The 24,978-nt window shown below is 46.9% G+C and overlaps 2 protein-coding genes across 2 annotated transcripts; both read right to left on the bottom strand.

The window, feature by feature from the left end:
- LOC136471843 (uncharacterized) lies at nucleotides 1–3,238 on the bottom strand. Its single transcript, XM_066469589.1, has 3 exons — nucleotides 2,789–3,238; nucleotides 2,109–2,400; nucleotides 1–1,869 (listed from the first exon to the last, which is right to left on the bottom strand). The coding sequence occupies exons 1-3, from the start codon at nucleotides 3,155–3,157 to the stop codon at nucleotides 209–211; spliced, it is 2,322 nt and encodes a 773-aa protein (XP_066325686.1). The 5' UTR covers nucleotides 3,158–3,238; the 3' UTR covers nucleotides 1–208.
- Nucleotides 3,239–19,113: 15,875 nt separating this feature from the next.
- LOC136471842 (BTB/POZ and MATH domain-containing protein 1-like) lies at nucleotides 19,114–20,305 on the bottom strand. The gene has a single exon (XM_066469588.1). The coding sequence runs from the start codon at nucleotides 20,303–20,305 to the stop codon at nucleotides 19,241–19,243; it is 1,065 nt and encodes a 354-aa protein (XP_066325685.1). The 3' UTR covers nucleotides 19,114–19,240.
- Between the last annotated feature and the right edge of the window lie 4,673 nt (nucleotides 20,306–24,978).

The raw sequence follows: 24,978 nt of genomic DNA, 5'->3' as shown, positions 1-24,978 counted from the left end.
TGAGATTCAGAATATTAACCATTGCATTACATGGTCTCACACTAAAATGAAATGTCTTACAAGAATTTTAAAACAAGTCATCAAGCACACCCACAAGCATAAAGTTCTACATGTGCAGAATCACAACAACAGAATGGTACTGCGAAATACATGGTAAGCTTTTCTATTCCCCTTCAGCATTACCGGAAGAAAGAAGCAAACAAATGAATCACTCAATGTCCTCATCATCGTCGTCGTCATCATCATCATCATCGCCCTCTTCATGATCATTTCCTTCCTCTTCGGTTTCATCTTCAGTTTCCTCATCATCGCCAAGCTCTTCGCCCTGCTCAATCCAAAGTCTTGTGCCATGTCCTGCAGAGGCAGGGACAGAGGCAGTCGCGCCAGCCTCATAAGCTGCAAAGGGGTCCTCAAACACCTCTGGATCACTCTCCTCTACCTCCGAACCATCCGGAGAGAAAGGAGGCTCAATGTTGAAATGGCGCTGAATTGCTTTGAGCCGCTGATTGATCTTCTTCAGTCTTGCATTGTACTTGTTCAGATTCATTGAGTTGCTCTTACAAATGCAAAAGATGGACTTGAGAAAAGGGTGAACAGACGAAGAAGAGAATGGTTTATGTGTAGGTGATGAAGAGCGTGGTGCTCTTCTTGGTGCAGCCACAGGAGGAGATCCCTTCTGAGGACGAATTCTTAATGGTTCATGCTTCACTTCCTTCACAAAGTTCTTCTTTGTGACCTTCTCAATCATATACATTAGGTAAGGAGCATAACCACAACTTCTCGATGGATTAAAAGATGTGAGGCGAATCTCTTCCCAAATGAAGTCACACACATTAAATGGTCTTGCACATGAGTCCATCCTAGCAAGCAAGTTCCTTGTAGTTGACATGATATTAGCAGCATCCCCCTCCTTAGGAGCTAGTGTCTTCCTAAACAAGCGGTTAAGATAAAAATAAGAGAGCAAAAGACCTTTAATGCTCCCAAGAATAACATCTTCATGAGGGTTATACATGAACTCTATTTGACTGTTTGTGAGCGCACGTTCCACATGAATTCTTTCTTTGTTAGCATCATCTGGACCAAATCCCAGCAACCTAGAGAAGGTCATGTATTTGATTTTGTACCACTCTCCCTCAGTCATCCAATGCATAGTCTTAGCTTTGTTCTTGTCAAAGTAGACGGTGGCATAGAATTGGGCTATTACCTCATTGCACCAACCATACTTGAAGCCCATGATTCTCTTCACTCCTTTGCTCTCACATGCAGCTATCACTTCTTTGAAGATAGGGTCATCCTTCACTTCCATGTACTTCCAATCAACCCACTGCATTTTTGAGATTGGATCCTTCCTTGGATATATGACCGTCTCGTAGAAGTCTTGTTGGAAGTGATTATAAAACCTATAGTCAGATGAGAGCCGCTCATAAACAAAAGGATTTGACTCCCTCTCCTTCTTTACTTGCTTGGCCTGGCCCTTGTAATTGACAGTACGCCTACCATAATCACTAGGAGAAGGGCTATGCAACCTCAAAGGACCAACTGTTGGCTGTCCTTGTGGCTGATGTTCTTCTTCCTCATCCTCGGCACAGGAGCTAGAAGCAACTCCCTTGCCATTGCCCTTGCTCTCGCCCGTGCCTCTCTGTAGTGGAAAAGTATCACCTCTTGGCACAGTGGTGGTTTGAGCTGCAACCGATGGCTTATTTTTGGTCCTCATTCGAACCTTGGATGCCTTCCTCTTTGACACAACCTTGTGCATACGTTCGTGAGGGGCTTCACCATGTCGTTCATCCCCATCATTCCTTGCTTTGACCCTTCTCTCATATACACGAACGTTCTCCTTCTTACTGCATTGAGCTGCCTCGACAGACCCTGTGATATATAGATAACATGTCTGAGATTAGAAATTGGATTCAAAATTATGACTTAAGAACTGTAATTGCATAGGTCGAAAGTTGCAACCCAAAAATCATAAATTCAAGAGATTCATCCAATGGAATTGAAAGCTTTTCTAGATCATGTATCTATAGCATCTTAGCAAATTTAACACCAAAGGGATTTGACTCCAGAGCTGTACACAAAAAGATCAGGCAATTAACATTAGTGAGTACCTTTTGAAAGGGATCCATGAAAGCGACGTCGCTTCGAAGGAGGGTCAGAGTCCTCAACCACGAGGGATGAAGTTTCAAGTGGCTCAACATGCGAGTCCACATGAACATGACTATAGGAGTCGCCTTGAGCAGCCCCACCATGTACTCCTTTATCTGCTCTTAATGAACTGTATGCCTCGCCTCTATAGGCTGAATGGTTAGGGCGCCATCCTTGTGACTGCTCGAGGTGGATGGGTGCCTTATACCTTTCTGGACGCACCTGTCCTGCATGACTTTGGGGGTCTCCCAAGACCTGATTACATCAAACGTTGACATTAGGGAATGCATGAATAGATAAATATAAGTTGTGAAATATGTATCTAGATCGATAATTATGAATAAAAACATAAGGTTGATTAGTGTAAAATGCTAATTTCAACAACCAAGCGTTCACTAGAACCTGCCTAGTTACCTCTCTTGAGCTATCTCATGCTCAGATGTCAAACTTTCAACAAACTCAAAACCAAACTACCGAAGAGAGATTCCCCTATTAATACCATTTTGGTATTGCGATGGCCTCTCAAGAGCATTTCTGATTTGCAGTTCTCCATTTATCTCCCAGCTAACTGAAAGCAAGTTCAGTTGATCTCTGTCCAAATTAGTGACTTCTAAGGAAATGCTCCAGCAATAATCCGAAGTACCTGAGGCTCTGGAGGCAGTGGCTGCGCCATTGGGACACCAGTCGCTGGGGCGCTGCCCTGGGGGCGTCGGCCGGCGACGCCGCAGATTGGGCAGGCGAAGCCTCCGAGACCCTGCGGCGCGGTGATAAGGGCACCACTACAGCCGCACGGCACGCGGTCTTGCGCCGCCGCAGCGGCGCGCCCGGCCGCCGCCGGCAGAGGGATGGCGCGGCGCGGGCGCGGCGGCGGCTGCGGCATGAGCTCCGGGGGGAGGCGCTGCGCGGCGCCGCAGCCCGGGCATGCGAAGTCGGTGGTCCCGTTTTCCACCTCCAGCGTCTCGCCGCAGCCCGCGCAGCGCACCTCCACCGCCAGCGGCGGCGGCGTCGCCATTGGCTGGGAAAAGGGCAAAGGGAAGCTATAGGTTTCTCTCGGGTTTTTGGGAACGCTGAGCTGCGGTCGAATTGCACACAGCTGCAGCTGTCCAATTTCACATTTTACTCCTTTTTTTTTTTTTTGTCTCAGTTAGACTCTCTCCAACGAAAGTTACCAAAGATACATTCATGTTTAGGTAGCGTTATAGACAAAGAGTTTAATATCTGTTTTTTTTTCTTATCTAATAATAAGACCTAAAAGAGAACACTTCCTATAAATAAGTCTCCAGAAGAGAGAATACTCAGATTTAGGTTATATCTCTCCTGATATCCAAAATAAGTTTTCCATATAGATATTCTGTTGAAGGCTATAAATATTCTGTTGGAGACCCATTTTAGGTTTGGGTCTCCTCATGAGTCTCCGGTTGAAGACAACCTTATTCACACACCAACACCCCAAATGTGCCACAAAATTTTATCCTAAGTACTGCTCCCTCCATCTCCACCGTCCCGTGTTTCGAGGAATTGAACCATCTTAACAATCCAAAGCATCTATGCAAAGATTGCATCTACAACAGGCAATCATCAGTGGATAGGTGGAACTTAGAACCACAAGTGAGTACAGACTTATAGCCGGCCTACAAATGTTGGAGAAAACGGAGAAGAGAAGAATTGATAAGGACAGGAAAAAGGAGTTCGATGGGATCTTAATATATTTTCTAGTAGCACATATGGAAAGAAAGAAACCGAAGAACGTTTCAGGTACCTCGCTACAACCAGCTGAAGTGCCTACCTAATCAAAGAAGACATTCAGCAGTATTTTATAGTGTTTGAAAATGATCAAGATGGATAACAAGCCTATGTTTTTAGTCTTGTGACGTTGTTCGGCTGCTTGTGATTTTGATGTGTCTTTTGGGTTCTCGTGTTTTATAAATATTTTGTACATCTTTTTTTAAACTTTCTCCTACTAATATATTTTGGCAAAGCTTTTGCTGACCCTTTCAGAAAAATAACGAGAACCAATTATGCAAACAGGACAATAATTCTTAAAATCTAGGAGTTTGTTGGTTTATGGATTAGACTACAAGGTGTGCAGCTGCGTCCGATGTACACGACACGATTACTTGGAAATGGACATGATGGCAATTATTTCACTCTCTAGGAGTACAGGATATAATTTCGTGGTTCACACCGGAAATTCCATCATGAACTCATCTGAAAGGCAAGGGCGGAAAATAAGTGCAAAATCCACACCTGGACCCTCCTGCACAACAAAATCCTAACGGTGGATAATCTACGAACGAGATATTGGCCACACCAGGACCATTGTGCCTTGTGTAACGGTCCTTTGGAGACATGCTTGCATCTATCCTTGCTATGCTCCTTCGCAAAAGCCATCTGGGATCAGGTGTTGTCTTGGGAAAAGTTTTCAGTGCAATGGTGTCGTTGTTTTGTAGACCGACTAGTAAACTTATATGAATGTTGCGCTGCTCTAGGAAGACGATGATAGCATCAAAAAGACACGAGGAGTTATATTGGTTCAGGCCGGAGCTTTACGTCCAGTCTCAGAGATGATCGAGTACGTGTTCCTCGTTTGAATGCTCTAAAGTTCTTACAATGGGGGTGCAAGAATGGTGAAAGAGGTAGGAGAGCTAGAGCTAGGAGACGGACTGCCCGAAAGAAAGCTTCGAGAGCCCGAAAAGTATGAAGATGAAGATGATGGAAAGGGTGCCCTGGATACCCTTATATAGAGTCCGGGGCTAGGTCACATACAAAGAAGGAGGTTCTCCCGACCGAGGGGTCATGAGCCTGAGGGAGGGGGCCTAGCTAACTTGGCTTACAAGTAACGTTGTCTTGTGGTGCACGTCTGAGCATGGCTGTCATCATGGTCTTGTGCCCACGTCGTGGCATGGTGTGACATGGTGCTATAGGCCCAGTTATGGTGGCACTGTGGGCACGGTGGTGTTTCACCAGCCATCCTACGCGATGTGGTCTCGACGTGGCCATCGTCATCACCTCCTGATCATCCGAGGGCGTGGTATAGGAGTTGGTAGCCGCCCCCGGTTCGCCGATTGTCTTGCTGTGGTGGAGTTGGTGGCCATGATCCTTGGCTCGGGGGTCATGGTCCTTGCTGGCTTGGATGGCCCCTAAGTCAAGGCCATCGTCGTGGATCCCATCCTATGGTCGGTGGAATCGTACACATATCTTGTCGGGTCGTATTTGGATGGTGGGTCTCCGTACTAGCCGTCACTGCTTGGCGGTGTTGTCTTGTTTGTGTTGCGTGACACAAGGGTGGCATCTGACCAGATTGAGGTGACCATTGTCCCCTCTGTCCTCGTAGGTTCAGTGCGGCGTGTCTGCTCTTGTCAGAGTAGGCACGCTTGGTGAACTCGATCTCTCCCTGTTCCTCGTAGCGGTCAGGACAGTGAGAGGTTGTGAGTCGATACATAGCGTGTAGCTAAGGCAGAGGGAAGGGATCATGGCAGTCCCCCGCCTTAGTGTTTGGTTCGGCCGTGTGGCTTAGGTGGGCCATGATCGTTTGGGCTTATACTAGCTGGTATACCATGGGTTGTTCGGGCAGCTAACTAATCGGTGCCTTGAGATACCCGGGGTATCATAACCTTGATAGTAGCCCCCAAGCGTTTTTGCTATCACAAAGTGATTGTGAAAGCGTTGATATGCGCATGTGTTGAGTGCGAGTTTGTAGTCGTGGTTGTCTGAGCTTCGTCGCTCGACCCCTTATGGGCTAGTGCATTCAATGCGGTAGGTGGTTGTTATGTCATGCCCTGCTAGGGCACCCTGGTGGTGCGGCATGTGACTGTTGAGCCCTGCCGTGTTAGTGTGCTATGTATCAGGGTTCGTGATCCAGGCGGGGCCGAGTGGTCTTGTTGACGCTGTACCATCTCTGCCTTTGGGAGGATCTCTATTTCCTCGACCTCACATGGGCATCTGACATTGGTTGTGATCTCCCGTGATGCACCACGTGGTGCAAGGGTCTTTACGCTTGCTTTGTCTGCCCTTAGGCCTATAAATAAGGGCCTTCCTTCCATTTGAATCACTTGTAGCCACTTCTATGAACTTGCTCTTAGCCTTCCTTTGAGGGTCTGAGCTTGAGAGAGGAGTTTGAAGAGAATCGTGAGGTTCTAAGCATGCGACTCGCTAGGGGTCATTTGCGGTGGCCGGAAGCCGACGATGCCCCTTCCAACAACTGGTGCTGGAAGGGGACTTGCGAGCGGGGAAGGAAAGGATGACATGGCTGCCGTGTAGGGGGACGTGCAGCCTTTGGGACATGGCTGCATTTTGTCCTCCCTTTTGCTCCATCTTGGCACCAAAGTGGTTGCCAAGGTGTTTGTTGGAGCTAGGTAGTCCTACCGCTCTCTTCCTTCCCGCGCTCTGTTCCTTGGGGGTTGCGACGCTGCACGAGGGCTTGTGAGTCATTTTTTGCTTTGTCTCACCTCCCCCTGCAATGTGCTCCCCGAAGGCTTTTTAGTGATACCACCACTTGGGTGGTATCGGTTTTGTATTCCTTGTGCGGATCGACTGTACTTTCCTTATATGTGGCTGGGCCACATTTGCCTTGTATTCGTGATGTTCAGTGGAAGTTTTAAGGAATTCTCATCTCAGGATTCCATGATTTGTGGGCCCAAGGATGTAGGCTTCAAGTGGGTCATTGACCTCCCACCGCGTGGGGCGGTGAGGTCGTCTTGCGACCTTGGGCCTCTCCTCTCGAGTGATCGTGTCCTCATGTCTATTCAGGTGATCCTCGTCAAGCTAAGGACTGATCTTTTTGGGGCCTGAATGGCCTGGACCATGCATGGTCAAATTGTTACCATGTTTCACAAGATCTAACGCTGCTTCACAAAGAAGGCATTGTTGTGTGACCTTCACCGCCCGCTCCATCGGACTCCCCTGGGGGAATCGCCGACCCTCGCTAATATGCGAGGCTTAGGAGCTAGCTCTAGGTCATGGTTTTGAGACACGGGGCAGAGCTGGTCGTGGCTTGGCCCCAGTTGATGGGATTTCTTAGACCCGGCTCTATGCTTCCCTTGTCACCCTTTCTGGCCCTAAAGGGTCGTACTGCCTTGTTATAGGCAGGTTTAGTTTTCACCCCACGTAGGGAGAGGCTTGTCCACCGTAACCACACGGTCGAAGCGGTGCGCCTCGTCAGGGTCGATGGGTAATTTGAGCAGGACCCAATATCCTTCCCAATTGACGTGGAGTTTGGTTGTGCCTCATCGATAGACATCCCGTAAATCCTCGGACATCCAACCCGTTGGTCCCCAACTGCCTCTGTAGCGGCTAGAGGGCAAGATGCCCCCCCGAGAGGGGGTCAACTCGGGCGACTTCGAAGCGGATGACTGGAACATAGGGGGAGATGTTCGCGTGCCTCCGCACCACTAATAAGAGCCACAGGGGCCCATCTCACCCTGCCCCTATCCCTTTATGGCCTCGAGCCCATCTAAGGACTGGCCCAAAAGTAAACTTCCTAAGCACAATGCGAGGTCGTGTTCGCGGTGGGTCGCTCTACGCCTAGATTTACGGGTGTGTGACCTCCTTAATCATGCCACGTTTACGGCTCCCACTCACAAGCAGTAATGCACCCTCTAAACGAGGGCGCGTAAGCTAAAATGATATGGACAATGGGAATGTGCAGGGCTTACATGGTTCGGGTTGTTACGTGGGCGGCCATTGCTCTGCCTTCTGCCCGGTCGCCGCCCCTGTTCTGTGAGTTTATTGAAGTGGTTAGTAATGGTCATAGAGCACGCGTGGGCCTGGATCACTTGCCGGGGATATTTTTGTGGTTATAAATCTGCTGGGTCGGTGTGCAACGGGAGGCGTTCGCTTCCCATCCATCGCCTTCATTTCTTTTCCTGCTCGCGCGCTTGTAGTTCTCCTTCCTGGTCATGGTGATGGATCATGGGAAGCACCAGTGGGAGGAGTCGCCTGAGGTCGATGGGCCACCGTCGCGTCTTCTTTCTTCCCTATGAGATCAAGGGCAAGTGATTTTATGTTGTTTTCTAGATCTAGCTATGCTTGTACTGATTGCTTGTGTGTTTAGGATTATCCCCCCCCCCCACGGTGATGTCAGAGATCAGAGGCCCTTTTGGCGCCACCCATCCCCGGTTTTTCCTGCATTTGGAGCCTGCGAGCCCCCATTCCCCATCCTTTTCCATCGGGCGGCGGGGAATATGGAACTTCATGTTCAAGAGGGACGAGGCTCACCGGTTGCACTCGAACTATGTCCGTGAGGTGGTTTAGCTAAAGGCATGCCTAGATTATCTCTAGGTGGCCCTCTCAGTGGTAGAAGAAGTCATCGAGGCACAGGCGTCGGCTACGGTCGCTTGGGTGTGAGCATGCGGTAGACCGTTAATCCCTTCTATCGGGTTTTGTTCTTGGGCCTTAGTGGGATTCTCTTGGTTATAGTTTTGGAGAAATAGCTCACGGTGTCCCAACATGAGGTGGAGGAGGCTCATTTATGGGAAGGCCTCTTGGGTGAGGCTCACCATCGAGGCGTGGCTCTTGGAGCCTGATGGGAGGCTGACTCAAGTGGATGATCTTGTCACTGCCGCAGAAGCTGCTGCAACGACTGTGAATATGGAGGGTGGTTTCTGACGCTGCATTTAGGTTTCCTAAGTTATGTTGGGTGTTCCTGGTTTGCAAGCCTATGTGTTTTGCCGATGGGCGAGGTTGTAAAGACTAAGTTGCCCGTGTGCGTTGAAGGGACCATGACGCCTAAGAGGGAGGTGAATTAGGCAACTTAAAACTTTAGCTCTAAACTATGGCCTCTTTTTCTAATCCTAGCAAAACCTATGCAATAGATAAACTATCTAGATGTGCAACTATGGTTTTGCTAGTGTGTTGCTATCTCTACCACAAACGTAGTAAAGTAATCAATGTAAATGCGGAAGCTAAAGAGTAAGGTAGAGATATGCAAACTTCCGTCAACGACTCTGGTATTTTTACCGAGGTATCGAGAAGCGCGCAAGCTTCCCCCTAGTCCTCGTTGGAGCCCCTCACAAGGAATCCCTCACAAGGGCCAAGCTCCTGGTCGGGTAACTCCATGGATAGCCTCGGGCCCTCCCCACGCGCAAGTGGGTCTCCGACGTGCCTTCCGGCAAGCCTCTCCCGGATGCTCCCCACCGTCTTCACTATCAAGCTTTCGACCGAAACACCACGGGCCTTGTTCCCTCCGGTACACAGTGGCGGCCACACCACAAACTCGGTTGGTGTGATCTCGCAAGACTTCAAGCCCCTCCGATATACAACACTTGTGCTCGCAAGCACGGGGTGGCAAGAGGTATGCAAACCTCACTAAACACTAGGCATACACCTAGAGCAAGCGCATAAGTGGTGGTCTAATCAACCTAAGCACTTCGCAAAGCACTTATGCTAATCACCTAATAAAACACTAAGCACTATGCATGTGGAGATCACTAAAATGGTGTTTCAATACCCTTGGTATGTTTCCTCAGCTCTACACCCCTCAAATGGCCGGTTGGGGGTTGTATTTATAAGCCCCACTGAGAAAGTAGCCGTTGGGGTCGAATTCCCATGAAACTGCTACTGACCGGACGCAGAATCATCCTGACCGGATGCGTCTGGTCGTCCTGACCATTGAGCCAGCAATGTACTGATCAGACACTGGCCAGCGTCCGGTCGCCTGCCACCGGACATGTCCGGTCGTAGATTTGCTGCTCTAGAACCTCTCTGTACTCGATCGAACGCTGCTTCCCTACGTCCGGTCGGTTGCCGCCAGCATCCGGTCAAGCGTCCGGTCGCTTGTCTGCCGAGCCACCGGTCTAGCATCCGGTCGTGCTTCTAGCGTCTGGACCAGCGTCCGATCGCCTCTGCGAGCTCATTTCTTTGTGATCTTGCGTACGGCTTGGTTCCAATCTTCATGCTTGGACTTTGCATGATCTTTTGGGTCTTCTCTTGTGCTCCTAAGGTCTTGCTTGAGGTGTTGATCATCGGATCATCACATCGCCTTCGTCCAAGTTACGTCTTGCACCCTATTGAACTACAAAACAACCACTTACAAATTCATTAGTCCAATTTGGTTGTGTTGGTCATCAAACACCAAAATCCAAAGTAAATGGGCCAAGGGTCCATTTTCCTTACAATCTCCCCCTTTTTGGTGATTGATGCCAACACGACCAAAGCAAGCAAATAATAAGAATTTGGAAGTTAAAAACTACCTACTTGCTAGGATGCAATGCAAAGGGCAAGGTTATATGATACTAATTGATAGATACCAATTAACACTTTACTTAAAAGTTTGTCTTGCCCTTGCAAATGTTCCATGTGATATTATGGATTAAAGCCTAGTTTTCTAAAAAAATTTCCCATTACTTAGACTAATCCATAATTCACTTTCCTCCCTTTCCTGGACCATTACCACTTGTAGACATCAACATGATGCTTGCCTTTGGACCTTCAAATTCTCCCCCTTTGGCATTAAACACCGAAAAGGAAGACATTAATAGCACAAGGGAGGGTCAAATTTTGTGATCCTTTGTATAGAGAGAATTGGATCACAAAACTTGACTCTCACATTATATAGACTAAGCTCCCCCTAAATATGTGCATACATATGGTAGAAAGCATAGTATATGCATAATTAGCAAATTATTGTACAAGAGAGTTTAATCTATATAATGCATGGAGAAAGCATGTAAATATGAAATGAAATCAACATGATGATGCTAATTGAAGAATGATGCTTAACTCCGGGGACTCCAATTTCCTTACAATGAGACTACTACACATGTGATAGGTTTGAAAAAATGATACTATTTGAAAAGTGTTAGTCTCAAGGCATCCAACTTGTAGATAAAGCTCCCCCTAAAATTGTGCACACAAGTGTTGAATACTTGTAAAATTTGTGCACATTGATTTTAGTATCAAAATACCACTTAAAAGATGATATTTGGGAGAGATTATCTACAATTTGGACTTTGGCACATATTAGATAAAAAATTGTAAAACAAGCTATGTGCCGTGCTCCTAAATAATTTTAAACCATGTAGGTTTGCTCCAAGGGTAGATAATGAAACCGAGCAAGCCTACCATACGATATACCTATTGAATGCATGGCAAAAGATTTAAGCATGTAAATGCAAACATAGGTATGAAAGATAACTAGATGCTTTAAGAGTCTAACACTTGAAAAACAATACCAATTGAAATGAATATTAATTGAAAGTAATGACATCTAGTTACCTAACATGGGAAGGGGAATTTGGGTCCATAGTATTCACTAACCCACTTGGCAATATCTTTGTCCATCATGATGCGCCCCATGAAATGCACCCAAACTTTGTCAAGTCTCCAAATTCCCCGTGAGTCCGATAGACTTCTCACTTCCCTTTCAGGATCCAAACCTTCTTGGTGTTCTTCATGTTTGAGATGATTTCCTTAGGCGCCCAAAAGCGTTTGACCCCATTGTTGGCTTGCTTGTTCACCTTGATGGCCACCACCTTGTCATTTTTCTTCTTCTTCAAGAGATAAGGGGTGGAGGCCTTTTTGTCCACCTTGTTGGTGTAGGTGTTGGAGAGCTTGCTTGTTTGCTTTTTCTCCTTCTTCTTTGCTCCTCCCCCATTCTTCACCTTGCACTCATAGGACTTGTGACCTTCCTTGTGGCACATGTAACAAACCATGGTTTGTCCTTCATCAAGCTTCTTCACTCCCTTGACGGTGTTATCTTAATGAAGTTGGGTTTGCTTCGCCTTGCCTTTCACTTGAGTCAAGTTCTTGGTGAGGCAAGCTACTTCTTGCTTGAGTTGCTTATTCTCCTTTGCAACCTCTTGTGTGCATGTATCTACAACAACTTTCTCAACACAAACTTGGTTACACAAAGGTGAGTCTAAATATAAATCATTGCAAGAAGTAGAGGCATCCCTTTTAGACATGTTAAAGATAGAACTTTTCTTTTTAGATGCCTTAGTGGGGGTTGTGCTAACGGCTTCAAGATTAGCAACTTTATTAGCTAGCTCATCACAATGTTTGCACATGGTTTTCATTTTAGCAAACAAACTATTATATGCTTCTTATGAGCTAGCTAACTTTTCTTTTAATTTTTCATTTTTCTTTACAAGTTGCTCATCATTGATTGTGCATGTATTTGTTGTTGCACTAGTCTCAAGTTTCTCAATTTTGGTAGATAGTTCAACATTGAGATTAGCAAAGTTCTCATATTGTTCAAGCAAGGTTTTGTATGCTTTTTGTGAACTATCTAGCTTTTCTTTTAAACTTTTGAGTTTCTTGTGTTGACTAGTGCAAGCTTTAGCATATTTAAGATTTTCTTGCACAAGTTCATGATAAAAAGGCATGTCCTCATCACTATCACTCTCACTAGAGGAAGAGCTTTTGTTACCTCGTGCCATAAGGCACACACGAGAGGAGCTTGATGATGAGTGCTTGCGGCCTCGTCTCTTGTGATGAGGTTCTTCTTCACTTGAAGAATCATCCCATGATCTTATTGATGTGAGGGCTTGATTCTTGCATGCCTTCTTCTTTGTCTTGGGTGTGGGCTTGTTTGGACAAACTTCCACAAAGTGCCCCAGCTCGCTGCATCCATAGCATCCTCTCTTTCTTTGCTCTTTTCTTTGATTTATGAAAATGAGATCTTAAATTTGGATGGGCACACCCTTGACATTTAGCCTTTGGATCATCTTCTCCACCTTGTTGATCAATTTGATTGATTCTTCATCAAGATCAGAGGTGGAGGAGGAAGATTGATCATCATCATCATCGTCGTCCTCTTCTTCACTTGAGGAGCTTGAGCTTGAGCTTGACTCAACTTTCTTGCCCTTCATCTTTTTCTTCTCGCTACAAGCGAGAGCTTTACCTTTGCTTGATGAAGATGCTTCCCCTTGACCCATCTTTCGTGACATTTCAAATGCCACTAGCTTGCCAATGACAATCCCCGGGGTCATGGTGCTCAAGTTCTCCATGTTGTGAAGGATGGTGATGATGCTTGCATATTTCTTTTGTGGTAGAACGGAGATGATCTTCCTCACAATGTCTGCATCATCTAGCTTTAATAATCCTATTGAGTGGAGCTCATTGATAATTAGATTCAATTGAGAATACATATCACGAACAAGCTCATCATCATTCATAGCAAAGGAATCATAATTTTGCTTAGCTAGACAATGTTTTTGCTCACAGACATTACTTGTGCCGTCATGGAGCTCTTGGAGTTTTAACCAAATTTCTTGTGCCATATTTAAGGTGAACACTTGGTTAAACACATCCATGCTAAAAGATTCAAACAAACAGTTCTTAGCTCTAGCATTAAAATGCATTTCTTTTTTTGTCACTCTTTGTGGGTTTTTCGGGATTCTTAATGGGTTTCATCCTATCATGAGTGACTCTCCATACACCTAAATCAACCGCCTCAAGGTGGCAAGCCATTCTAGCTTTATAGTAGAGGAAGTTAGTGCCATCAAATTATGGAAGCCTAGCGGTATCCATCCCAACCACTCTATAATAGCGTCGGCTCAACGGCGGTTAAGCCAAAGGTCCAAATATGAGCCAACCAACTCTGATACCAATTGAAGGGACCGTGACGCCTAAGAGGGGGGGGGGGTGAATTAGGCAACTTAAAACTTTAACTCTAAACTATGGCCTCTTTTTCTAATCCTAGCAAAACCTATGCAATAGATAAACTATCTAGATGTGCAACTATGGTTTTGCTAGTGTGTTGCTATCTCTACCGCAAACGTAGTAAAGTAATCAATATAAATACGAAAGCTAAAGAGTAAGATAGAGATATGCAAACTTCCATTGACGACTCCGGTATTTTTACCGAGGTATCGAGAAGCGCGCAAGCTTCCCCCTAGTCCTCGTTGGAGCCCCTCGCAAGGAATCCCTCACAAGGGCCAAGCTCCCGGTCAGGTAACTCCGTGGATAGCCTCGGGCCCTCCCCACGCGCAAGTGGGTCTCCGACGTGCCTTCCGGCAAGCCTCTCCCGGATGCTCCCCGCCGTCTTCACTATCAAGCTTTCGATCAAAACGCCGTGGGCCTTGTTCCCTCTGGTACACAGTGGCGGCCACACCACAAACTCGGTTGGTGTGATCTCGCAAGACTTCAAGCCCCTCCGATGTACAACACTTGTGCTTGCAAGCACAGGGTGGCAAGAGGTATGCAAACCTCACTAAACACTAGGCATACACCTAGAGCAAGTGTATAAGTGGTGGTCTAATCAACCTAAGCACTTCGCAAAGCACTTATGCTAATCACCTAATAAAACACTAAGCACTATGCATGTGGAGATCACTAAAATGGTGTTTCAATACCATTGGTATGTTTCCTCAACTCCACACCCCTCAAATGGCCGGTTGGGGGTTGTATTTATAAGCCTCACTGAGAAAGTAGCCGTTGGGGTCGAATTCTCGCGAAACTACTACTGACCGGACGTAGAATCGTCCTGACCGGACATGTCCGGTCGTTCCGACCGTTGAGCCGGCAATGTACTAATCGAATGCTGGCCAGTGTCCGGTCGCCTACCACCAGACGCATTCGGTCGTAGATTTGCCGCTCTAGAACCTCTATGTACTCGATCGGACGCTGCTTCCCTACATCCGGTCGGTTGCTACCAGCGTCCGGTCGCCTATCTGCCGAGCCACCGGTCCAGCGCCCGGTCGTGCTTCCAGCGTCTGGACCAGCGTCCGATCGCCTCTACGAGCTCGTTTCTTTGTGATCATGCGTACGGCTTTGTTCCAATCTTCATGCTTGGACTTTGCTTGATCTTTTGGGTCTTCTCTTGTGCTCCTAAGGTCTTGCTTGAGGTGTTGATCATCGGATCATCACGTCGCCTTCGTCCAAGTTACGTCTTGCACCCTATTGAACTACAAAACAACCACTTGCAAATTCATTAGTCCAATTTAGTTGTGTTGGTCATCAAACACCAAAATCCAAAGTAAATGGGCCAAGGGTCCATTTTCCTTACAGGCCTACCGATAATCTCGTTGCTGGTTTCTCATTGCCTTTTGTTCATGCTAATGTGGCGCTCTCACTCTTTCTTAGCCAGACATTGATAGGCATATGATCCTATCTTTAGGGGTTGATTTCTCATGATGCGCAGATGCTGGCTAGAGGTCATGTGTTGTGTTGTGTTGTGCTGCAGGGTGCAAGCGGTGAGGATACATGGGTAGCAAATAGGGCTTCTTGAAGTGATGGTGTATACTAGAAAGGGGTCTCATGTGCTCCCCCCACTGGCTGATGGAGCTGGCCATTTGTGACAAGTGGATTTGGCCACCCGGAGGGTGGGTGCTCTTGGATCAAGCCGTGTGGTTTTCCATATCCCTATGTTTGTTCTACGCTCCAGTTTAACCATCTAGGGTAGCTGGCGTTTTTATGTGCGTATGCGAATGCGATCAAATAATGAAGTGAAGGATAGGATTGGCATCATCGGTGGGTGTTCGGGGGTCATCATTCATCCTGCTACCATTGTTCGGATTGCGGTGAGCCCCAAGCACTTGCTTGTGGTAGAGTTGTTGCAGTCTCTGGGCCACGGGTTGGTGAGGACGCTTCTCTATCGCTCGGAGTGGTCATAGACGGTGCAGGTCGACCCCTCGGGTAGCCTTGGGTTGATCCATGTCGGCTTGGTGTCCTCGGTGGGCTCGCGAGTCCCAAGGATGGTTTCATTGTGTCCTGGCCTATTGAAGCCCACGGCTGGAAGGGCTCGTGCATCCTGATGCATGAGTTTTCGCAGCTTAACGATGTCGTAGACGTTGCGTCTTTGCTTTGGGGCATGGTCGCTGCTCCTAACGAAGAGTAGGTGTGACTGTCGCTGTGGAAGTGGGTTCTAAGGGCGACGTAGTTCGGACCACTTGGTGTGGAGTGTCGCATGCTCAGAGGGCCCACTTCCTTGGATGAAAACTGACAGTTCACGGTGGCATGATGGATGGCTAGTCCATCATGAGGGATCTATCCCTAGTTCTAGGTGTGGCCTTACGAGATGTGGCACTAGATAGACACTTGATCACTAGCGATTGTGCCACATGGCGGCGGGTGGTTTCACCGCTCAGGTGTGCCCTGATTTGTCGCGTTCCACTAGTAGCAGTATTGCTTAGGACGTGGCTCTACTATAGGATCTAGGCCTCCTAGGCGGTGGGCTTGGATGGTGTAGAGGTTGGTGATGGGTGTTAGCCCGTGGGTGCGGATGATCTCATGGTTCCCCAAAAGGATGTGGCCGCCAGGGGCCATTCTATGGGTGAGCTCACCATTAGCCATTGACCTCTGGTTTCCTTGGCGGAAGACCTGGCCATGGTTGGTGATGAGAGAGGGTACTAGCCCCCCTATGTAGGTAAACTCTGGGAAGCTACCACTGAGGGTAGTTCTGAGAGTGTGTCTGTCATAGGCCACGGGGTCCAGGTCTCTAGGGCGGAGGACCTAGCTATGGTCGTGGACAGATGTGGGCGATGGCCCTTCGACGCAGATGGACTTGGGGTTCTCATGACGGATGCGACCACCGTGGGCCGTTCCGTGGGTGAATCTACCAATGGTGCGAGGATCCATCGCTTCCTTCTCAATCGATCGAGAATGTGCGACTGTCCCCTACCTGGCGCATCAACTGTCGATGTTTTGTAGACCAACTAGTAAACTTATATGAATGTCACGCTGCTCCAGGAAGATGATGGTAGCATCCAAAAGACACGAGGAGTTATACTGGTTTAGGCCGAGGCCCCACATCTAGTCTCAGAGATGATCGAGTGCATGTTCCTAGCTTGAATGCTCTAAAGTTCTTACAAAGGGGGGTGCAAGAATGGTGGAAGAGGTAGGAGAGCTAGAGCTAGGAAACAAACTGCCCGAAGGAAAGCTTCAAGAGCTCGGAAAGTGTGAAGATGAAGATGATGGAAAGGGTGCCCTAACTGCCCTTATATAGAGTCCGGGGCTAGGTCACATACAAAGAAGGAGGTTCTCCCAACCAAGGGGTCATGAGCCTGAGGGAGGGGGCCTAGCTAACTTGGCTTGCAAGTAACACCGTCTTATGGTGCACGTCCTGGCGTGACTGTCGTCATGGTCTTGTGCCCACATCGCGGCATGGTGTGATATGGTGCTATAGGGCCGGCTATGGCGGCACTGTGAGCACGGTGGTGTTTCGCCAGCCATCCTACTCGATGTGATCTCGCCATGGCCTTCGTCATCGCCTCCTGATCATCGGGGGGCGTCGTATAGGAGTTTGTAGCCGCCTCGGGTCACCGATTGTCTTGCTGTGGTGGAGTTGGTGGCCATGATTCTAGGCTCTGTGGTCGTGGTCCTTGCTGGCTTGGATGGCCCCTAAGTCAAGGCCATCGACATGGATCCCATCCCATGGTGGGTGGAATCATACACATGTCTCGTCGAGTCGTATTTGGATGGTGGGTCTCTGTACTGGCCGTCACCGCTTGGCGGTGTTGTCTTGTCTGTGCTGCGTGGCGAGAGCAGGCGCGCTTGGTGAACTCGATCTCTCCATGTTCCTCGTAGGTGTTGGGATGGTGAGAGGTTGTGAGTCGATACGTAGCGTGTAGCTAAGGTAGAGGGAAGGGATCGTGGCAGTCCCCCACCTTAGTGTTTGGTCTGACCCGCGTGGCTTAGGTGGGCCGCGATCGTTTGGGCTTATACTAGCTGGTATACCATGGGCCGTCCGGACAGCTAACTATTGGTGCCTTGAGATACTCGGGGTATCATAACCCCAACAAATGGCCATAGCAAGACCTTGCCTCTTTGACAGAATGGTGGGAGTGAGGCAAGCAGGGTGCCAAAGCAAGACCGCTGGCATTTGAACAGAATAGTGATTTACATCATGTGGAATTTGTGAAAGGAGAGGAATAGGAGGATCTTCGAAAATATGGCTAAGACGGCACAGCAGGTCGCCTCCTTGACGAAAGAGGACACTGTGCAAATACCTATGAATTTTTTTGTGCATGTAAACTAGCAGTGGGGCAAATCCTATCTCCGTTTGGTCCAAGGATCACTATGTTAGGCACCTAGAGTGTCGTTTGTACATAAACCTCTCTTTTCCTACTCAATTGAGCTGCCATTTCCTTAAAGAATCACTTACCAATAGCGAAGTTAATTTCCATAATCAATTGGACCATAGCTACCAAAAAAATCAGTACAATAAAAGAGGTCCTAAAATAACATAGGATAATCATAGTTCCTATAACCAGAAACCAAGGCGAACTCTCATCTGCAGTCCTAAAATAACTCCTCATGCCATTAACCGCAACGAGTTTTGGATCCATCTTGGATAAAGTCAATAATCATTTGGACAACTAAAATTTTGTTTCCAAATAAAACTTGAATCGTGCTAGTTATAAAGCCATAGAATTGCATGTAAGATTTCTACATGATACTGATGATATAGTAACAAAGAGAATTGCATTTCTATGTCAATTTCTGGGAAACAACAGAAAAACAAGCACCAGCAGTACATGTACTTGCGTTTTAATGCACTAGATCTAGGACACTAAGACCTGTGATACCCTATTTTCTGCATTACGTTTCATTGAAATTTGATTGGTTATTAATAACCAGATAACCCAATTTCAACTGACTTCAGCCTCAAAGGACAGATATGATTTGCTATCAACAGGATTATCCCAAACATTAGACTACTGCATGGACTGCCTCAAAGGACAGATATGATTGGCTATCAACAGGATTATCCCAAAGAATGAAAACCGTATATTCACCAAGATGTCATATCTGTGTGCTATAATACAAAACTAGGTATCATAAAGCATATAAACTAAAATAAGGCATGTTTGCATCATATGGGCCTCAAAGAATTATCTGTAAGATTGCATACAAAGATTTATATGTCAGTTTAATGTAATGCAATTGACATTATGATAACACCACTGTGTTCCTTCATCGACTTGCTACTGTTACTGATATTGCAGTTTTGCATTACAAAAGTTGTGACAGTGACATGGCCAAACATTGATTCTTAATCTAGTACCTTGATAAGATGTGCAACATAATTTAAGAAGCTAATTAAAATTAAACTTACCAGCCACAGATTCTAGTCACCATATAGTACTCTAGTAAAACAAGACAGATAATTATAAGAACTAAACTGCCTACTCCCCATAGGTAATGAAATGGCGCTCTATATTTTGCGGCACCTGCTTGTCTTCTCCAGTACATCAACTATGACAGAAGGGCATGTTCTTTTGAGATTTGCATAACCTTCAGTGGCCACAACAGCTCTCATCATATCTGAAGAGGCCATAAACTCAATGCAAATGTCTCTAAGGCTCTTGCAGTTATGCTGGTCCGCTAAGGCCAGTGTAGTTGCCACAGTCTCCACACAAAGGTGCTCGACAAGAATACTTGCACACAATAGCTTCAACCTGTCCATGGCATATTTATCTGCAGCCACAAGTAAATGCTTGATGATCTCGCTGTAATCATTGTCATCGATGTCATCATCAAAGACAGGTAGCGCATCAGTATAGATGAAATTCAGCAGGGACTTGAAAACATCAGGCTGCATGTCTTCCACAGTCACGCACCGTGCCTTGGTCTCTTTCATCTTTCCATACAGTTGTGCCTTGAACACAGGGGATCGTGTGGCGAGTACGATCTTGTGCGCTGGGAAAGTCTCTCCTCGGACACTGAAAATCACGTCTGCTTCCTCTTCGTCAAACAACAGCCTACTAAAATGCTCTGATAGATCTGAGGGTGGCACTTGAACTTTGAAGCCCCCCTTGGTTTTGCATAGCTCGGAATCCCTGACGACTATGAGATCACATTGAATGTTCATGCGATCGTTCTGGATGTAGCCATTCGATGGAAGCTCCAGCTTGCTTTCTCTTGCAACAAAATAATTGCGTGCGACAAACATGGTTGCGGTGGATTCGGAACACATAATACTCTCTGGTCGACATTTAATCCGGTTCACCAGAAACAAATCATATAATGCCCTCACCTCGACGCCCTCGTCCATGAGTACCAGAGCGACAGAAGCGAACATCCTGGTGCCCTCGGTGACGCCGTCAGGGTAGAAGCGGATTGCCCAAGAGTGGCCGCCGACGGTGAAGATGGCTGACTGGACGAAGTTGCCGATGCCCATGCCTTTCTTCAGGCTGTACCCGACGATCTCGAATTTGTGCGTGCCCATCTCCGCCCGAGTGGTGCATCTCGACACGGTCACCTTGGATTGGGTTGTCATATCGTCCCTACAGCCAGGATATATAGCAAGAACTTAGCGCAACAAGTTACTTTAAAAGAAGCATCTTTCTATGGGTGGTGGAGGTGAACCTTGGAAGGGAGATGTGATCATCGTCGTCGTCGTCGTCGGAGGAGGAGGAGGTGGCGGCGGCGGCAAAGGGCCGACGGGGCATTGGGGAAAGTTGGGAGGGACAAGAGAGATTAGGTGACAGCCATCAAACTTATAGCAAAAGGGAAACATGAAGTAGGTTTGGAACTGGATCTTCTGTGGCACGGTCAATGTAGTGTATGCAAGGTTGATACAATCACTCTGCAAATCTTTTTTGACTGTAGCATTTGCTTTGTAGCTTTAGTTCTGGACCACTCGTTTCAGATTGGATGGTACAATCACCCATTGTAGCTACTGTAGGATCCAGATGCTACTTTAGGTATGGTTAGAAAATTGCTACTCCCACTATTTATTATATTTATAATTATATAAGGTTTGTGTTGATTTCGGATAGTATACGAAAATCTTGACTATTTAGCTACACAAAAAATCCATCGTGTTGAGTGGGGTGGCCTTCAATGTGTTCTTTAGTGGTGGTCCAGCTTATATTGGGGATGGAAACAGATTCGACGTCAGTTTACTAGGTATAGACAAAATGTCCAAACTACTATTTTTAATGAATAAATGACCATTGTACCCTTACACAAAATAATTGGCTAGATCTGGCTTTCCCTTAATGAGCCAGAGGTCTAAATTGGAGGGAAAGAGGGAGGAAATGGTGCGGGGCATGACTAGTGGGTTTTGGGCCCCACTTCTTGGTGAGTGGTGAAAGAGCAAAAGGAGCAGGTGTCGGGTAGGCCAGTAGGCACGTGTGGGTTGCCAACTATTGCGGTTGTCTTGTAGGTCCATGAGGATATGGAACTAGGGAAGGCAAGGGTTAAGGAGTTAACAAACCTATAAAAAACAGTAATATTTATGATATCAAATAAGCATCATTACACGGAGGAGGGAGAAAGGTTCCCAGAAAGTCTGAAAGAAAGTAGGACTGAAGGGGCATGTGCATTGTTGGACTGTTGGAGCAGGAGAAACTGAGAGCAGAAGAAAAAAGATAACATTGTACTAGTGGCAAGGTTGTGAGCTGTTACATTATCACATCTGTTGATATTGAGCACCTGATGAGAGGAATCTTTGGGTTTGAAATCTGGAATCTGTTGTGAAGGGTTTAATGTTCCACTGTTAGTGCTCCTGAAAAATCTGCTAAGGATGTTGACCATCGTTTCATTGTCGGAGAAGAAGGTTGCTTCATGCAACTGAAGATTAGATTCTTGCAGCCATTGCTAGTGCCGTAGCTTCTGCCATGAGCACCGAGGATGCATGTTGGACTTGTGTCTGTACATAAAGCGCTAGTCTTTGTGTTGGGGAGAAGATAAACACTCCAACTCTAGCTTTCCTAGAGTGCTTTGCTCCAGTATGTGGACTGATCACTGATGGCAGCATCAACGTAGCACCTTGGACCTGCAATAATGGCAGGAATGGAGATTTAGCTAAATCGTCTGGGATAGTCTGCTGTTTATGCCCATGGTTGATCGTCCACTGCAAAAAGAGGATTAGTGGCTACAGAAATAGCAGCATTTGTTTCATAGTGTACCTTTGCTATGGTCCATTTTGTGTTGTTGAACCTAAGGTCATTATTTGCTTTCCATAAGTACCAAAGAGCCGTGAAAATTTGTTGGACCCTGTCTGGAGGTGATCCTTGAGGGCGGATAATTGCCATTGATTCCTGCACACCATTTTGGTCTTGAGGTAGGAGATGTGTTCTAAGAGAAGGGTCTACAAAGAACAAAAAGCTCAAGCAAAAAATTAAGATTGATTGACCTTTCGTATTGCGAGATCGAGACTTGTTTTAGGATGGAGGAACTACTCCCTCTGTCAAAAGAAAAGAATGCAACTTTGGGTTACGTGTCAGTTAAAATGGTTTATGTTTGACCAAATTTCTAATAAGTGTTATTCACATTTATGTCTCTAAATTAATTTATTATGAAAACAGATTTTGTAATTAATCAAATGGTATTTATTTGATATCACAAATATTGACTTTTATCTATAATTGGTCAAACTTAAGATATTAAAACATTACATTGTGCTAGAATTGTATTTTTTTCTTTGTCGGAGGGAGTATTATACAACATATTTAAGAGGATACTAAAAAAAGATTATGCTTAGGCTTTCCACACATCATGAAGATGACATGACGCCTAGCTCTTCACGATTCCAAAACGACATTGATCTATAAAATGAAAATGAGCCTCAGATTTTCTTGCATAGTTTGGATGTATCAATATTGTATTAATATTTACAATCAAGGATGGATGGGGTGCCTAATCTACTTTACTCTTTCTCTTATTTCCTCCTCTCTTATTTCTCTTCTTATCACCCTCTTATATTCTTCCTCGCCTTGGTCCTTACAAAAAAATCGTAAGGAAGGGATTTATGGGTGTTTTATGGGTTAAGCACCAACACGAGGGTCTTGAGCCCTGCCTACCGCAGTGTTGAATTTGACCCTTTACGTTGAAAGTGGATATTTCCATTCTAGATATTTAGCTTTGGATTGGAGGCCATTAGGAGCTAATGGCACCTGGACCATAGTGGAAAAAAATGTGAAGCCCATTATTCATAGTAGCAAAGTTGTAACCTATCTAGTCTAAAACTCAGTCCGCTACTTCTCTTTTACTATGGGCATGTTTGGGTCCCATAGGCTAACATCTGGTAGCTAAAAATTAGCTCTAGATCATCCAAATAAAAGGCTAATGGATGGACTAATTTTTTTGCCAAGCTCTTGGATAGTTGTAATGTAACACCCTCGGTGTTACGCCCTAAACAAATTACTAAATCATGTCATGAGCATTATGTTTATGTGATAATACATGTGATGGAATGTGTGGATAAAATTTTTGGAACCTAAGATGATCAATAAAAATGCTAAATACGAGGCTATTCCATAACCCATGTATATCAAGTAGGGTTTAAAACCAATTTTTATTGAACAAAAATACTATAGAACATATATGTGGCATTTAAATAAAGTTTGGAATATGAACTTTGTAGATGACAATGAAATTCTTGCTGTAGAAAAATAACATCGTTAGCTAACATTTCGATAGCCTAGAAATGGAACTTGGAATCAACATTCAAGACAGCAAGACAATGTCATGTTTGGGAATTTATTTTGTGAAATCGAGTTAAGAAGTGGTGTCGTGTTTTAGCTCGAGTTGGTAGCCTGATAAGCCCTCTTGAGCATGGTGAAGGTGGTTTGATTCCTAGAACAACCGTTTAGTTTTTATAGATGCTTTAAAATTCATGCACGACACGTTCTCGGGATGGTTCGCCGGGTGAGCGCGATCACCATGCCCGGCCGCACGGCGTCACGCGCTGGTCGTGCACACGCTGCAACATATGGCTGCTCTGGCCTGGCTGCCACTGGCCTCTAGCGCGCGGAGCCACTGCTGCTGCTTGCGCAGCCAAGCTGCCGCCGGCCCCACCACGTTTCCGCACTACTGACCCGCCCCGCGCCGCGACGCAGCCGCTGCCGGTGCCGTCGCCTCACCGTCACGTTCACGCTTCTCTCTGCACCTCTGTGCCGCTGCTGGCCCGATTCGAGGCTGCCATTGCCGCACGCACATGGCCGAACTTGCCGTCGCCTTGCCATTTATGGCGCTGCGCCACGTAGGCCATGCCGGTCGTGGACGCGAGCGCTTGTCCATAGCGTTTGCGCGCGTGCCTCCACGATCACACCGACCGCATCCCACCAAGGCGAGCCCGAGCTGAGCCCACCTGTCGCGCCTCGTCTCTCTCTCTCTGCTGCTACCATCGAGCTGCGCCATCAAATTAAGCATCGTGCGATCACCTCCATTCAATTCAGCACATCCACATCTTCATCATCAAGTCCTCTCGCTGTCTGACCCCACCCAGCCTTGAACTGTGCATGGCCAAGCTCCAATTTGGAACTTTCTCTGCTGTCGTGCAGATAAGGCCACGCTCGGCCATGGCCGAGGGCAGCCCTCCATCACTTCACCCCAAGCCAATTCCTATGCACCACTAGATTCGCCTCCATCCCCTCTTCGCCCTGCGCGCCATAACCGAACCTCTACCGCCTCCCCATCATCGCTAACGCGACCGTGCCGCCGCGGTGTGCCACCGCACAGCTCGGTCGCATGTGGCTAGCCCTTCTCCATCATCCTCCGCTCCAACCATCACCTCGGCCAGGTCCACGATAGCCTCCTGATGCTCGCGCGCTAACCAATTAGGTTTGTAGCTACCCTAGCTCGCCAGAACAGTGGCACCCGCACCGCCACTTAGCATAGCCGCTCGGGTCGGAGATGGTGACCGACCCATTAGGAGGGTCGGCGCAGGTCCTAGGTGGCCGACACGGCCACGCTGTGTCACCGTCCGCCACGTCGCCGTGCGCTGAATCACCGAGGTGTGCGCGGGAAAATTCCTAGAAAGCCAGGGGGTTAACTGAGAAGGTTTGAGAAAGGGTGAAATAGCGTTAGGACTTAGTTGTAATTTGGGAGAAATGCGAGGTCTATTTTGTAAAAGCGCCAGCATGCGCAAGATTTCCCCGCCGCCGGCCGTCTCACGTGTGGGCCGCTGCGCGCGCGCTGCATCGCGTGGGCCGCGCGGGAGAT

The sequence above is a fragment of the Miscanthus floridulus genome, chromosome 8 (genome assembly GCF_019320115.1).
Source record: "Miscanthus floridulus cultivar M001 chromosome 8, ASM1932011v1, whole genome shotgun sequence".
Classification (NCBI taxonomy): Eukaryota; Viridiplantae; Streptophyta; class Magnoliopsida; order Poales; family Poaceae; genus Miscanthus; species Miscanthus floridulus.
Note: the sequence above shows the minus strand (reverse complement) of the source record. Positions and strands in the feature narration are given on the sequence as shown.

Bases quoted from the DNA above. Each gene is read 5' to 3' on its own strand.
- LOC136471843 (XM_066469589.1), bottom strand. From the start codon at position 3,157: ATGGCGACGCCGCCGCCGCTGGCGGTGGAGGTGCGCTGCGCGGGCTGC. The intron at 2,401-2,788 runs GTACTTCGGATT...TGATGTAATCAG, and splicing joins CACTGCCTCCAGAGCCTCAG to GTCTTGGGAGACCCCCAAAG. The intron at 1,870-2,108 runs GTACTCACTAAT...TATATATCACAG, and splicing joins TCATGGATCCCTTTCAAAAG to GGTCTGTCGAGGCAGCTCAA.
- LOC136471842 (XM_066469588.1), bottom strand. From the start codon at position 20,305: ATGACAACCCAATCCAAGGTGACCGTGTCGAGATGCACCACTCGGGCG.